The sequence below is a fragment of the Castor canadensis genome, chromosome 12 (assembly GCF_047511655.1).
Source record: "Castor canadensis chromosome 12, mCasCan1.hap1v2, whole genome shotgun sequence".
Taxonomy (NCBI): Eukaryota; Metazoa; Chordata; class Mammalia; order Rodentia; family Castoridae; genus Castor; species Castor canadensis.
Window position 1 is genome coordinate 47,859,481 of NC_133397.1, and position 16,614 is coordinate 47,876,094.

The window sequence follows — 16,614 nt, forward strand, 5'->3', positions numbered from 1 at the left end:
ACCGACAGAAATAACCATAGGCTTAGGATGAAAGGCTGGAAGAAGATTTACCAAGCCAATGGCCCCCGAAAACAGGCAGGAGTAGCAATACTTATCTCTGACAAAGTAGCCTTCAAACCTACATTGATCAAACGAGATAAAGAAGGACATTCCATACTAATAAAAGGGGAAATAGACCAAAAGGAAATAATAATTATCAACCTGTATGCAACCAATGTCAATGCACCCAATTTCATCAAACATACCCTGAAAGACCTAAAAGCATATATAAACGCCAACACAGTGGTTGTGGGAGACTTTAACACCCCATTATCATCAACAGATAGGTCATCCAAACAAAAAATCAATAAGGAAATCCAAGATCTAAAATATACAATAGATCAAATGAACCTACTTGATGTCTACAGAACATTTCATCCAACTTCTACACAATATACATTCTTCTCAGCAGCCCATGGAACCTTCTCCACAATAGATCATATCCTAGGGCACAAAGCAAGTCTCAGCAAATATAAGAAAATAGAAATTATACCGTGCATACTATCTGATCACAATGCAGTAAAAGTAGAACTCAACAACAAAAGTAAAGACAAAAAACATGCAAACAGCTGGAAACTAAATAACTCATTCCTTAATGAAGAATAGATCATCGATGAAATAAAAGAGGAAATTAAAAAATTCCTGGAAGTCAATGAAAATGAAAACACAACCTACCAGAACCTATGGGACACAGCTAAGGCAGTCCTGAGAGGAACGTTTATAGCCATGAGAGCATATATTAAAAAGACTGAAAGATCCCAAATCAATGACCTAATGATACATCTCAAACTCCTAGAAAAACAAGAACAAGCAAATCCCAAAACAAATAGAAGGAGAGAAATAATAAAAATAAGAGCTGAAATCAACGAAATAGAAACAAAAAAAACCATACAAAGAATTAATGAAACAAAAAGTTGGTTCTTTGAAAAAATAAACAAGATCGATAGACCCCTAGCAAACCTGACTAAAAAGAGGAGAGAAAAAACCCAAATTAGTAGAATCAAGAATGCAAACACCATGGAAGTCCAGGAAATCATCAGAGACTACTTTGAGAACCTATATTCAAATAAATTTGAAAATCTTAAAGAAATGGACAGATTTATAGATACATATGATCATCCAAAACTGAACCAAGAGGAAATTAATCACCTGAATAGACCTATAACACAAAATGAAATTGAAGCAGCAATCAAGAGTCTCCCCAAAAAGAAAAGTCCAGGACCTGATGGATTCTCTGCTGAATTCTATCAGACCTTTAAAGAAGAACTGATACCAACCCTCCTTAAACTGTTCCACGAAATAGAAAGGGAAGGAAAACTGCCAAACACATTTTATGAAGCCAGTATTACACTTATCCCAAAACCAGGCAAAGACACCTCCAAAAAGGAGAACTATAGGCCAATTTCCTTAATGAACATTGATGCAAAAATCCTCAACAAAATAATGGCAAACCGAATTCAGCAACACATCAAAAAGATTATTCACCACGACCAGGTAGGCTTCATCCCAGGGATGCAGGGGTGGTTCAACATATGAAAATCAATAAACGTAATAAACCACATTAACAGAAGCAAAGACAAAAACCACTTAATCATCTCAATAGATGCAGAAAAAGCCTTTGATAAGATCCAACATCATTTCATGATAAAAGCTCTAAGAAAACTAGGAATAGAAGGAAAGTTCCTCAACATTATAAAAGCTATATATGACAAACCTACAGCCAGCATTATACTTAATGGAGAAAAACTGAAACCATTCCCTCTAAAATCAAGAACCAGACAAGGATGCCCACTATCTCCACTCCTATTCAACATAGTACTGGAATTCCTAGCCAGAGCAATTAGGCAAGAAGAAGGAAGAAAAGGAATACAAATAGGTAAAGAAACTGTCAAAATGTCCCTATTTGCAGATGACATGATCCTATACTTTAAAGACCCAAAAAACTCTACTCAGAAGCTTCTAGACATCATCAATAGCTATAGCAAGGTAGCAGGATATAAAATCAACATAGAAAAATCATTAGCATTTCTATACACTAACCATGAGCAAACTGAAAAAGAATGTATGAAAACAATTCCATTTACAATAGCCTCAAAAAAAATCAAATACCTAGGTGTAAACCTAACAAAAGATGTGAAAGACCTCTACAAGGAAAACTATACACTTCTGAAGAAAGAGCTTGAGGAAGACTATAGAAAGTGGATAGATCTCCCATGCTCATGGATTGGTAGAATCAACATAGTAAAAATGTCGATACTCCCCAAAGTAATCTACATGTTTAATGCAATTCCCATCAAAATTCCAATGACATCATTAAAGAGATTGAAAAATCTACTGTGAAATTTATATGGAAACACAAGAGGCCACGAATAGCCAAGGCAATACTCAGTCAAAAGAACGATGCAGGAGGTATCACAATACCTGACTTCAAACTATATTACAAAGCAATAACAATAAAAACAGCATGGTACTGGCACAAAAACAGACATGAAGACCAGTGGAACAGAATAGAGGACCCAGATATGAAGCCACACAACTATGAGCAACTTATCTTTGACAAAGGAGCTAAAAATATACGATGGAGAAATAGCAGCGTCTTCAACAAAAACTGCTGGGAAAACTGGTTAGCAGTCTGCAAAAAACTGAAACTAGATCCATGTATATCACCCTGTACCAATATTAACTCAAAATGGATCAAGGATCTTAATATCAGACCCCAAACTCTTAAGTTGATACAAGAAAGAGTAGGAAATACTCTGGAGTTAGTAGGTATAGGTAAGAACTTTCTCAATGAAACCCCAGCAGCACAGCAACTAAGAGATAGCATAGATAAATGGGACCTCATAAAACTAAAAAGCTTCAAAGAAATTGTCTCTAAACTGAAGAGAACACCCACAGAGTCGGAGAAAATATTTGCCAGCTACACATCAGACAAAGGACTGATAACCAGAATATAGAGGGAACTTAAAAAACTAAATTCTCCCAAAACTAAGGAACCAATAAAGAAATGGGCAAGTGAACTAAACAGAACTTTCTCAAAAGAAGAAATTCAAATGGCCAAATTTGAAAAAATGCTCACCATCTCTAGCAATAAAGGAAATACAAATTAAAACCATGCTAAGATTCCACCTCACCCCTGTTAGAATAGCCATCATCAGCAACATCACCAACAACAGGTGTTGGCGAGGATGCGGGGAAAAAAGGAACCCTCTTACACTGTTGGTAGGAATATAAACGAGTACAACCACTCTGGAAAAAAATTTGGAGGCTACATAAAAAGCTAGACATTGATCTACCATTTGATCCAGCAATACCACTCTTGGGGATATACCCAAAAAACTGTGACACAGGTTACTCCAGAGGCACCTGCACACCCATGTTTATTGTTATTGCGGCACTATTCACAATAGCCAAGTTATGGAAACAGCCAAGATGCCCCACTACTGACGAATGGATTAAGAAAATGTGGTATCTATACACAATGGAATTTTATGCAGCCATGAAGAAGAACGAAATGTTATCATTCGCTGGTAAATGGATGGAATTGGAGAACATCATTCTGAGTGAGGTTAGCCTGGCCCAAAAGACCAAAAATCGTATGTTCTCCCTCATATGTGGACATTAGATCAAGGGCAAACACAACAATGGGATTGGACTTTGAGCACATGATAAAAGCGAGAGCACACAAGGGAGGGGTGAGGATAGGTAAGACACCTAAAAAATTAGCTAGCATTTGTTGCCCTTAATGCAGAGAAACTAAAGCAGATACCTTAAAAGCAACTGAGGCCAATAGGAGAAGGGGACCAGGAACTAGAGAAACGGTGAGATCAAAAAGAATTAACCTAGAAGGTAACACACATGCACAGGAAATTAATGTGAGTCAACTCTCTGTATAGCTATCCTTATCTCAACCAGCAAAAACCCTTGTTCCTTCCTATTATTGCTTATACTCTCTCTACAACAAGATTAGAAATAAGGGCAAAATAGTTTCTGCTGGGTATTGAGGGGGTGGGTGGGAGAGGGAGGGGGCAGAGTGGGTGGTAAGGGAGGGGGTAGGGGCAGGGGGGAGAAATGACCCAAGCCTTGTATGCACATATGAATAATTAAAGAAAAAAAAATAAAGAAATAAAGCAAAGAATATTTTAGGAAGGGTAACAGAAGAAAATAACATCAGAAAGGATAACAAAAGAAATAGTGAATGCCTAAAGAGAAAGAAAGGTCTGAGCTGAGGACTTGCCTTTTGATCACATAGTCTCCTTTATTAGTTTTTTCTTAACCTTATATATATATACACATAACTCACACAAAAATAACCAACAAAAACACTTTAAAATAAGTTAAAAACCAAAAACAGAAGGTATAAATGACTTCTGGTTTTCAAATTTAGCTCATGAAGATTTCAGAAGGGATCCATGTGTATAAGGCATAAAAGCAGTTGATAAAAACTTTTCTCTGAAACCTACAATTATACTTTAAATTCTTGCTATACTTATCACTTATCATCTTCAGTATCCTTCAGTGGTTTTCTTTTCCTTTTTTTTTTTTTTTGGTAGGACTCAGGTTCTAACTCAGGGTTTCGTGCTTGTAAAGCAGGGTCTCTATCACTTGAGCAATACCTCCATTCATTTTGCTGTAGTTAGTTTGGAGATGGGGGGTCTCATGAATTATTTGCCTGGGCTGGCCTGGAACCTCAACCCTCCTGATCTCGGCCTTTCAAGTAGCTAGGATTATAGGTGTGAGCCACCTATGCCTGGCTTCCACTGGTTTTCTTTATCTAGAAAATATCTAGAAAAATTGTCCTAGAAGAAATCCAGTATATCAAAAAATGATATAAGGAGGTTATTAATCAGTGGGAAGTGCCAGAAGAATGTATTTGAATAGGAGATATTAGTTTCTTATTGACATGACCATACTATCTTTTCACTTTAATAAGGAAACTTTAGTAGAACAGAGGTCATGGATTTGTAGTCTTCCACAATAAGCACCCTGGTGTGCCTGGACATCCTCTACTTCATGTGCCCCTATGATGTGTTTCAACAATCTAAGACAATGCAGATACAATAATGAGTAACTAATACAATTGTAGCAATATCATGGTCATTGTCCATGTCAGTTTGCTAAAAGAAACAGATTTCAAAAGAACACTCATTTGAATGGCATTCTTTGAGAATGCACAGAAAATGCATCAAAGTAGAGGATGCAAACTGGCACAGCAAAGTAGAATACAGGTGCCAATTTCACCTGACCCACAAAATATTTTAAAATTTGGGAAATTTCACCCCAAAACCATATTTTTAGCTTTCCTTGAAAATTCTGAGAAATCTACCAATATGGATGGATCCCCATTCCTCAACAATAGCTGGAACTTAAACTGATTGGTTCATTTTACTACAGTCCCCAGCATTCCTTATTCTCTCACACCACTTAACTCTTTTATAATATTTCCTTCTTGGTCTCTGAAGGCATTAAAGTTTAAGAGTCCTAATTAACATTTCCATTAAACTCAAGAAAATCATAACTCTTCTCTGAGTGAGAAGAGGAATGGGATGCATTTATACAGATCCTTGTACAAGCTACCAGGAACACAGAAGCCTAGTTGCTTTCCAGAATCCAGTTCCCTCCATAAGACACCCATTTTTTTTTTAATTTTATTATTCATATGTGCATACAAGGCTTGGGTCATTTCTCCCCCTGCCCCCACACCCTCCCTTACCACCCACTCCGCCCCCTCCTTCTCCCCCCTACCCCCTCAATACCCAGCAGAAACTATTTTGCCCTTATTTCTAATTTTGTTGTAGAGAGAGTATAAGCAATAATAGGAAGGAACAAGGGTTTTTGCTGGTTGAGATAAGGATAGCTATACAGGGCATTGACTCACATTGATTTCCTGTGCGTGGGTGTTACCTTCTAGGTTAATTCTTTTTGATCTCACCTTTTCTCTAGTTCCTGGTCCCCTTCTCCTATTGGCCTCAGTTGCTTTTAAGGTATCTGCTTTAGTTTCTCTGCATTAAGGGCAACAAATGCTAGCTAATTTTTTAGGTGTCTTGCCTATCCTCACCCCTCCCTTGTGAAGACACCCATTTCTATAGAAGCTCACTCCTCTAGCTTTGGTCTTCTTTGTTTACTAGATCTTTGACTCACACTACCATACACTCTTGACTGAGCATGATTCTCAGGCCCTCTCTGCTTTGATTCAGATATGATTTTACAAGTCGTATCACTTAAAACATAAGTTGGTGTTTGTTCTCCAGTTCCAAGTAGCCAGAGATATAAGTTGACAGTTTTTATCTTCTGGTCATCTAGATCTTTCCAAGAGAGAAAAAAATGTCAGAGACTTGAATCAAATCAGATCATTAATAATCAAGTGTTCTGGAAAAATATAAGAAAATTTTCTCTTCTAAAAATATCAAATGATTTCCATCACAGATCACCTCTTTGTCCTGAAGAACAGAATTATTTATGATGAACAAATAAATGTGCAGCTTACAGTTATACAATTATATAATGTGCAAATAGTCCAGATTGAAATTTGGAGTGAAGAAAGAAAAGGAATATGGGTATAGATGTAGATATTTTTTATTTAACCCCATGTGTTTTCTCTTAAGAAACCAACTCCAAAATTACTTTAAAACAAGGAATTCTAAGGTAAGAAAAATTCTGCCAAAGCCCAGGCATGCATGGATAAGAAAATACAGTTGTAAAAGTTTCTTTGTTGATTTCACACAAATAGAATCTCAGCATGACTCTGGATATTTATGAAGCCTACTCAAGATACTTCCTTTATTTAAACATTCACCCAATACTGTCCTTAATAACTAAGACTAACAACAGAATCACTGGTCATAATGATGTATAAAATGAAGATAATCTGCCCCAACATACCAATTCTAAAAGATTGTTTTTCTGGACAATTTAAAGGGATGAAACGGCTCTTTCTCTATTTTATATTCTTATAGATGTATAGTTTCATTAATTCCACTGTGATACTTATCACTACTTTGTGCTCAGTTTTCCTTGGAGTGAGGCACTAGGTCTTTAGTTAGAGGAGAAATAAGACTCACAGGATGTAGTATTTAAAAAATAAGCAAAAGACTGAGTCCTATTTTGCCTGTGGCTGTTTTACTTAGAGAGCAGTAGTTTACTGAAGTCTTAAGGTTAGTATTTCCTCTAGGCAAAGAGGAAAAGATGCTGATTTCACTTATTTTACTGATAGGGAATCTTCCAAAGGAGGAAAAAAAAAGGTGGGGGGAGGCAATTATTTATGAAGAAAAACATTTATTTCTAACTCATAAGGAACAGCACTTTCGAATCTATCTGCATTATACTTAACACTGGAGTGTTAAGTTTAGTTAAACCCCTTATCCAACATGCCTATCTAGACCTCCTGACTACAAAGGTCTCAACTTTTGACATTAAGCTACTATTTGTTTATTTGTTCTGAGCTGGGGGCTGTGGGGGGAATCTTACTATGCCACCCTTGGTGGCCTCCAACTCATGGCCTCAAGGGACCCTCTAGCCTCAGCCTTTCCAGCAGCTAGAACTACCTTACGCATGCCACAGCACCTGGAGCTCTAAAGAGGTCTAAAGCAAGATTTTAATGATACAACAAACAAACCCAAACAAGATTACTACCAGGCTCTTGTTTACAACCCAACTCCTAACAAACTAGACGATACCTTCAGATGGGAGGGTCAAAACGGCTATCAAATGACATAGCCAAGTTGCCATCGAAAACAGCCTGCTAAGTTAAACTAAGGGAAACCTGCATCAACCATGAGGGAATATAGATCCACAATTGCATTTTCCCCATTCATCACTTTCTGACAACCTGGATAAACTTCTCAAAGCTGGCAAACAGAATATGGTCAACTAAGCAGTGGTATTACTAAGGTGGGAATTTTAATTGTTAAGATAGGTCATTTCTACCGTCATGAAAACTTTACTGTCTTAAGACCATTATGATACCTTATCAAAAACATTTCGGTATATGATGTAATATTCATCAGCAGGTCCTTCAGCAGTACAGCCCACTCTTTCAATTTCTGTAATTATGTATCTTTGCATACTTCTCAAAAATTCCTTGTCACTTCTATTAATGATAGGAGGGAGAACTGCATGTTTATTTATTTCTTGAACAGACATTAAGTTCTAATCTGCACACTGTTCACCAGAGAAATGGTAAATCTTGACCTCCTTTGCAACAAAGCCAAAGCTATGGTGGGCCTGAGAGGAAAAAAAAAAGACCATTGATTAATCTTAAGGCTTAAAAATCTTAGGTAAAAATATTAATCTAAAACATGTATACTTATTTCAAAAAAATTTCCCATGGATCTGTCTTTGAGATATTTCAACCTATAAATTAAAACTTTTATGCTATTCTACTGTCATAATCTATACCTCTGGGCTAGAAATACCAAATACCAGTTAGCAATTCAAATGATTACTAACCAAGTACAACACCTTTAATATATAACATTTAATGGTTTCTTATGTTTAACTCAAAACCTTTTTTTTCTTTTAATGGATGGTACTGGAGTTTGAAGTTAGGCTTTGAGATTGCTTATAGGCAGGCACTCTACCACTTGAGTCACACCCCTGCCCGTTTTTTGTTTTGCTCTTTAGTTATTTTTCAAATAGGGTCTCATGTTTTTGCCTGGGACTCCAATCTTTCTACCTCTACCTCCCGTATATCTGAGATCACCACCATGCCCAGCTTGTCAGTTGAGATGGGTCTTGCTAATTTTTTTGTTTGGGCTGACCTTAAAACACAATCCTTACAATCTCTACCTCATAAGTGGCTGGGATTACAGGCATGAGTCACCATGCTCAGCTCTTTAAAGTTTTATTTTTTTACCTTTTTTTTTTTGGCTTGTATATGCTAGGTAAGCACTGCACTATTGAGGTATATATCCTTAACCACTTTTTAAATTTTATATCACATTTTAATAATAACTATAAGGATATGTGGAGAGACGATCATTGTAACTAAACAAGTTATAATAGATTTAGTATTTTACTTACTTGTTTCCTGGGGAAAACTAGAGTATAAGACTCTTGTTGACACAAATAAGGTCACATACTTCTCTACTCAGTGCCTACCTGGCCCAGTCACACGTATGCAGCATACAAATAGTTTTATGATAAATTTTAGGGCTGGACGTGGTGGCGAATGCCTGTAATTCTAGCTATGTGGAAGGCATAGTAGGAGGAGGTCAAACCCCAGGCAAAAGCAAGACTCTCTCTGAAAAATAAAACTAAAAACAAAAAGTGGCTCAAGTGGTAGATCACTTGCCTAGCAAACACAAGGCCCTGAGTTCAAACCTCATTATTTAAAAAAAATTATACATATATATATAAATTCTCATCCTTAATGTGAAAAGTAAGTAAAGCCTTCTGTTAAAATCCATCATTGCTGAGGGATATAGTTCAGTGGTAGAGTGCTTGCCTCACATGCATGCGGTCCTGGGTTCAATCTCTAACACCACACACACACACAAAGATCCATTTAAGAAAAAAAAAAAAGATCCAGGAATGGGGGGAGGGGAGGATAAAGGAGAATGGTAGAGGAGGTGAATTCGAGTATGATATATTTGATATATTGTAAGAACTTTTGTAAATGCCACAATGTATCCCCACCTAGCACAATAAAAAAAGGTATTTGGGTTCAAGCAGTAGAGTACACAAAACCCTGAGCTCAAAACCCAGTACTGCTAAAAAAAAAAAAAAGATATATATATATATATATATCCATTAATGATGTCAAAGATAACAGTTTCTTTTCAGAGAATCATTTTCAAGCAATTTCATTATACTGCTTCTAGTAAAGCATCATTATCCAATTGAAATTGAATACAGAAGTTGGTATCCAGCTTCCTAAGGTCTATTCACAGTAACATCAGATAGAACCCCTAGTATGAGTACATATTCATGGTAAAAAATTTGGAAGCTAGAAACCAAAGAAAATTAGCAAAGACAACAAAAATCATCCAGAATCCCACTGCCTAAAGAAAATAACTACTTATTTTGATACAGTTCCTTCCAATCTTTATAATTATAAAAATTGGGATCAAACTCTATATTCAGTTGTACATTCTAATTTTTTTCACTTACAACATTAAAAGCAGTTTTTCATGTTGTTAAGTAGTCTTAAAAAACATGACTTCCAAAAATTGCATGGTACTTCATGGTATGATATTCTATAAATTATTTAACCACCCTCCCCTAACTGTTGGACATTTTCACTATTATAAATAATGTGTAATGAATAGATATATAAACCAATTTTATGATGTTTTGGCAATATAATTGATATGTGGTTATCTGAAATAACATATATGATCTATAAATACTGTCTATAGGTCATGTGTAGGAGGAGATACCAAAATAATATTGAAGTTTAAAAGACCAAATTTATCTTTATGCTGATGAATTTGATATCAAAAAGTCAATTTACAAATGAAAGTAGTTCCTATTTTATGGTAATAAGCCATAAATAGATAAACAGTTTTCTGAAATGGAAAATCAATGTGTCTTCTCATTCATTCAACCAGTATTAATTGAGTGTCTACTAAGTACCAGGCCAAATTTCATAGCTAGGGATTTAGCAATAAATAAGACAAAGGCCCTAGCTCCTTTGAGCTTACTTTATAGTAGAGGAAAGAGACTACAAATGCAAGGAGGAAAAGGTAAACATCAAAAGAGAAAGGACTGGCACAATTATTGGGGCATGGTAGGTAAAATCTGAATACCAATATTATTTCTATATTCCTTAGCATAAAATCCAAGTTTCTCTACTTGCCCTATTAGTGTCCATTAGGAACCAATTACTCTTCTTCTCTGACAAAACCTACCCTTTCCATGTCCTGGTCCTTTTCTTGGGTACCCTCTATCTCTCACCCATGAACTTATCAATAGAGTCTTGTGTAATTTCCCACCCTCCCACTCCTTGCAGACTTTTATCTCACACTCAGCTTCTCCCTCCACTGTTCAAAAACCCACATACATATTACCATTCTCATTCACTTACTTTACTTTCTTCAGATCTCAGCCAATACAGTTTCAGGAAAGATGCCCTGATTCCCTTAAAATTGGTCAGGTGCCATTGCTATAGTATCATGCACTTTCCCTATCACGGTATTATCACTTAATCCTGTATTACAGACTTCTTGTTTATATTCTCCTAAGTATCTTAATTTTTTGGTGGTACTGGGGTTTGAACCTAGGGCTTTGTGCTTGTGAGGCAGGAGCTCTACCGCTTGAAGCATACCTCCAGGTCTTGTTTATATTCTCTATCTCCTCTTAGGCTATAATTTTGACTAAATCAGGAGCCAAAATGTTCTCACTCCTCATTATCCATTCCCTACCCATATGCACTGAAGTGCGTAATAGTTTCTAGCAGAGTAGGTACTCAGATATTTGCTGAGTCACTAAGTAATGATCTTGTCTGCTCAGAAGACATCTGACTTATGGTCTCCTCAAACCAGAACACAACTAAAGTGATTACTCCTTCACATTTTCACTGAATTACATACATAACTGAAACTGTCATTCATTCATATTAGATACAAGAATACTTTGAAAACAAGTCACCAGGGTTCCTAGTAAATGAGCCATTGCTTCAGAGCAGAGAAGACAGTATGATAGCAGTAGGCACAACAGGCTACAGAAGCCCAAAGAGGCATCTCACTAGCCTATGAGAGAGGATAGGGAAATGTTAAGAGAGACATCTAGTGGTACAATATTCAGGGAAATGCTTAAGTTGTGCTACATGTGTTTATTCGAAATACTTTTGAGGGTACCAACTGTGTATCTGCCACTATTCCAGATCCTGGAGATAAATATTGAATAAAACAAAGTCCCTAATCTCACAGACAACATACAAGTTTTAAAAAAAAGTATGATAGATGGTAAATTATATAAGACGGGTTACAGGGGAAAGAGTAGGAAAAGTAGGAGAGTAATATTTTATATAAGACAGTAGGTCAGGAAAAAGGAAAGCCTTCATGTAACAAGGTGACATTTCAGAAATCTGAAAAAGAGCAGGTCATGTAGATTCCTGGCAGAAGTCATTGAGGCAAAGAGAACAAGTTCAAAAGACTCAAGGCAGGACATGTTTGAAAAACAGCAAAAGGCCTGTAGGGCTAGAAGAGAATGCAAAAGGGAGAGAAGAGTTAGAGAGATCCTGTCACCTTACATAGGAGGTAGGACTAAAGGCAAGAACCATCACCACCCCACCCAGCACCTGTATGGTAGTTTAGAAAAAGGTGCCTCTTTCTCTGGGTAGATTTGACAAGAGGAGAAATTAGCTAGATTGTGGTCTCTATGTGCTTCCATGCTGGAGCAACAGCATCACTTATAGGAACTGAGGCTTTATTGAGTGAGATAGGAAGTAGAAAATTGACAGTTGACTTACATTTTGAAGAATTTCTCTGGCTGCTCTGTAGACAATGAATAGGAGACAAAGATCAAAGCTGGAAGTACTATTGGGAAGCAATATATCTGGGCACAAGATGATAGTAGCTTGAAACAAAGTGGTAACAGTGAAGATGGTGAGAAGTGTTCTGCATATATTTTGAAAATAAAGCCAAGATCTGCTGAAGGATTAGATGTGGGGTACGAAAAGCATACATGGAAATGTCACAACAAAATCCCCTGTATACCACATACTAACAAAAAAAAAATTATAGAAAGGAAACACAGGAAGGTAAAACAGGTCCTGTAGGGGGATGGTTTCCAAGGGGAGGGGAAGGGCATAAGGAAACGGTGAAGGAGGGCGAATATGGTGGATGTATTTGGTATTCATGTATGAAAATAGAACAATGAGACTTGTTGAAAGCGTTCTAAGAAGGGGAGAGGAGGGATAAAGGAGGTGAATCTAATTAAGATATATTGTAAGCACATATGTAAATGTCACAATGTTTCCCTCGGTAAAACCAGAATATGTTAATAAAAAAGAAAAATTAGTAGCGCTTTTAAAAACAAAACAAGGATGACCATAATAAAGTTTCTGGCCTTACCAAAAATTAAGAATTGCCATATATGGAGATGGGAAGAGCAATTTCATGAGACCAAACTTGTAAATTCTACAACTACATCTATCAGGTTTCTTTCTGCACGGGTCCATTTTAAGATTTACAAATCTCAAGTTTTCCACATACTAAACTGTTTCACACCGACGAGACACACACCCGGCCCCAACATTCCTTAGGCTAGAAGACTTGGGAGTTGACGGCGGGAAGGGTAGGAAAAGGCTGAATCTCCACTTTTAAAGATTTCATCTATTTTCCAGCCTTCCTGGAGTCGGCGGAGATTCGCTTTTCTTCGAAGTGCGGAAAGCAACAAGGGAAACGCTGACCTTCCGCCACTCAGCATCTCAATAAGCAGGTGAAAGGTACGTTCGCGCCCTACACTACTCTCCAGCCCCTTGAGCCTTTTGTTGTAATCACTTTCAGCCGGGTCTCACCCTCCCTGACCTTTACTCTGCCGCATCCCTCCTCCTCTCCTCACCTGAGCGCCTTTCTCCTAAAACAAACTCCAGTGCTTAGAGACTGTAACTAGGGAACCCTGGGGTGTAGAACTGCATCTTGGGACAAGCAGTCCTAGCTAGAAGAGACAAATGGAAAACTACAACTCCCAAAATGCACTTGCACTTCACTTCCTTTTTCCCAAAGACCCTCTTGCCCACGTGGACCGTACGGGAAGGACTTTTAAAGACGATTTAAAATTGCTTGTACATTTTGAGAGCATTCTGAGGACTACAGTGAGAAATGAGCTCAGACTCAGGAAAGCGACACGAGGTTCTCTACCTAGTCTGGCACTGCGTTAGACAGTCGCTGTGACTGCAGTCAGGCATTGCTGTGGTTACCTAAGGGGCGGGGCCTTCAGCCAGGAAACCCGGGAGGCAGGCGCGGCGCTCTTCCTTTCCGATCCGCCATCTGCGGTGAGTGTGTGCTCCTGGGTCGGTCTCCCGCCAGCGACGTATGCGTCGCCTTCCACAGTGTACCCTGGTCTAATTGGTTTCTTCTTTTCTCTCGACATCAGGTGGAACCGCCGCCAAAATGCAGATTTTCGTAAAAACCCTTACTGGGAAGACCATCACGCTCGAGGTACGGGCTGGTGGTTGCGGAAGCTGAGGCCTGGGTGAGGTCCTTGGTTGCTTTGCGAGGCAGCGCCGCCTTCCAAGCGTTGAACACGTTTCCGAGTTAGGGTTCTGAAGCTCGGTACTGCATTGCTGAACAAATGCCCTGGGCTGGTTTTCGGTGCGGAAGGCGGCGCCCCTCGCGGGCGAGCGCGTGCGGCCCAGCCCCCGCCCGCCGGAGTTCCGCGGCGGGAGTTACGCTCGCCTGGAGCGCGTATGAAGCAGCGTGACTGAGTTGGCTTAAGTCCCCCCACCGGGTTGAGTTCTGCGGCAAGTGTCCTGTAGAGTTGAGCGAGTGTTCACTCAGGTGTCTGTGTAACCAACGTGCTTGCATTTTAAAACTCACAGGTTGAACCCTCGGATACTATAGAAAATGTCAAGGCCAAGATCCAGGATAAGGAAGGCAAGTGACGTTTTGGTAGTTAGGGGAAATTAACCTGTAAAGACAGCGGCTTACCTGTGGGGTGGGCATATCTGCTCTTGGTACTGGGAAGATGTTACACAGGCTGAAATGCTTTTGGAATCGCATAATAGACAAATGTTTATGAGTATGTACCCAGGTTACCTGGATTGGAATCCCTGCAAGACATTTACCATGTGTGAATTTGGATACTTTATTTGCCTGTCCTGTTTACTGATTTACAAAGTGAATATTATCAACATGTATTACATTTGCTAACACGTGTAAACATTCAGAAAGATGCTTACATTCCTAGTGAGAGTTCAGAGCTATTAGAAATTAATTGATTCAAGATTGTTGCTTTGTAAATCTTCTGCTGACTTTTTTTCCTGCTTTTTAAAGGAATTCCTCCGGATCAGCAAAGACTGATCTTTGCTGGTAAGCAACTGGAAGATGGACGTACTTTGTCAGACTACAACATTCAAAAGGTGTGTTTGGAGGGCTAGAAGCATAGCCCAAATGGCAGCGTGCCTCCCAGTAAGTGTGAGGCCCTGAATTCAAACCCACTACACCACCCCCCCCCCAAAAAAATCGTGGTATTGTTTTTTGGTGGGACTGGGTTTGCAAAAGCCAGGCACACTACTATTTGAACCACTCTTCCATGGTCACCTATTCTTAATTCAGCAATAAAAATGTGTTTTTGTTCTCCATTTACAGGAGTCCACCCTTCATCTTGTGTTGAGACTTCGTGGTGGTGCTAAGAAAAGGAAGAAGAAGTCCTACACCACTCCCAAGAAGAATAAGCATAAGAGAAAGAAGGTTAAGTTGGCTGTCCTGAAATATTATAAGGTGAGATAGGTTTTTTATTTACTTGGTGTTCTTTCTTCTCTTAGAAGTATTGTGGGATTAAAAGATTATTTGAGTTTCTTAAGTCATTTGTTTTGTAAAATTATTTTACAACAAGTTTGTACTTTTCAGGTTGATGAAAATGGCAAAATTAGTCGCCTTCGCCGTGAGTGTCCTTCAGATGAATGTGGTGCTGGAGTTTTTATGGCTAGCCACTTCGACAGACACTACTGTGGCAAGTGTTGTCTGACTTACTGCTTCAATAAACCAGAAGACAAGTAATTATGAATGGATTAATAAAAGATGTGAACTAACATTTGTTGAATTTTATTGTATGTTGAAAGAATGCATTTGAGCATTGAATTGATGGCCACAACACTAACTTTGGCAGTACATCTGTGATGTGCTACTGCCATCAGGGGACTGACCCAGTGGTGCTGGATGTGCCACCAAGTGCCACCTGCTTGGACAGGGCTTGATAGTTTCACTTTATAGTAAACTCTTAAGCACCCTGTACTTTTGATGGGCATCTAATATCAGCTGTCTAAATAGAAGCAAGTTTGTATTTCTGTAAGTTTCCTGGCTGGGACCAAGACATCTTGAGTCAGATAATTCTTCATAGAATTATTGGATGATGAGCAGGATTTCTGGTGCCTCCCAATTGTGCCAGCAGAGGCCACTCCCCACTCCATTAAGATCTTCCCTTAAGAGGCTGTGGCATGTATCTCATATACAGAATACTTAAAAGCTGAGTTGAAGTTGGCAATTCAAAAATTATCCTGAGTCCCTCAGGGAGAAAATAGCTGTTTGCAATACAAGGGAATGCTACTGGTCAAAAATGTATCCTGAGTCCCTCAGGGAGATAATAGCTGTTTGCAATACAAGGGAACATTACTGATCAATGTTGCACTCAAGGAATTTAAACAATGTTTTACATGGAATGAAATCTTTGGGGAGGTGGGGTGGTTTTTTGCTTGTTTGGGGTTTTTTCTTTTGGCATTGCTGGGGTGTGAACTCATGCTTGCTAGGCAGGTGCCCTTGCTGCCTGAGCCACCCCATCAGCCCTGAATCTTTGTGAGGGAAGATAAAGTTGTAAGCAGTTCTTGCTTGGTACCATGTTTTCCCATGAAACTAAATTCAGGGAGGGCTGGTTTGCTGGTATCAACTGAAGTATATGCTTGAAAGTTTATTA

The 16,614-nt window shown here is 38.5% G+C and overlaps 2 protein-coding genes across 3 annotated transcripts in view; one reads left to right on the plus strand and one right to left on the minus strand.

Moving 5' to 3' along the window:
* The window catches only part of Clhc1 (clathrin heavy chain linker domain containing 1), a 75,908-nt gene extending 60,613 nt beyond the window's left edge, over nt 1-15,295 (minus strand). For both annotated transcript variants that reach the window (XM_074049742.1, XM_074049741.1), the window contains exon 1: nt 13,904-15,295. In XM_074049742.1, coding sequence (XP_073905843.1) covers nt 13,904-14,076 — 173 coding nt within the window. In that variant the 5' untranslated portion in view covers nt 14,077-15,295. The remainder of the gene's footprint in view (nt 1-13,903) is intronic.
* Nucleotides 13,905-15,738, plus strand: Rps27a (ribosomal protein S27a). The gene is made up of 6 exons (XM_020156637.2): nt 13,905-13,978; nt 14,080-14,144; nt 14,525-14,579; nt 14,979-15,064; nt 15,294-15,425; nt 15,555-15,738. Exons 2-6 carry the CDS (start codon nt 14,097-14,099, stop codon nt 15,702-15,704), a joined length of 471 nt encoding a protein of 156 aa, XP_020012226.1. The 5' UTR covers nt 13,905-13,978; nt 14,080-14,096; the 3' UTR covers nt 15,705-15,738.
* Nucleotides 15,739-16,614: the final 876 nt, after the last annotated feature.

Coding starts and splice junctions, on each gene's coding strand:
- Rps27a (XM_020156637.2), top strand. CDS start 14,097: ATGCAGATTTTCGTAAAAACCCTTACTGGGAAGACCATCACGCTCGAG. Junction 14,145..14,524: donor GGAAGACCATCACGCTCGAG/GTACGGGCTGGT, acceptor TAAAACTCACAG/GTTGAACCCTCGGATACTAT. Junction 15,426..15,554: donor CTGTCCTGAAATATTATAAG/GTGAGATAGGTT, acceptor TGTACTTTTCAG/GTTGATGAAAATGGCAAAAT.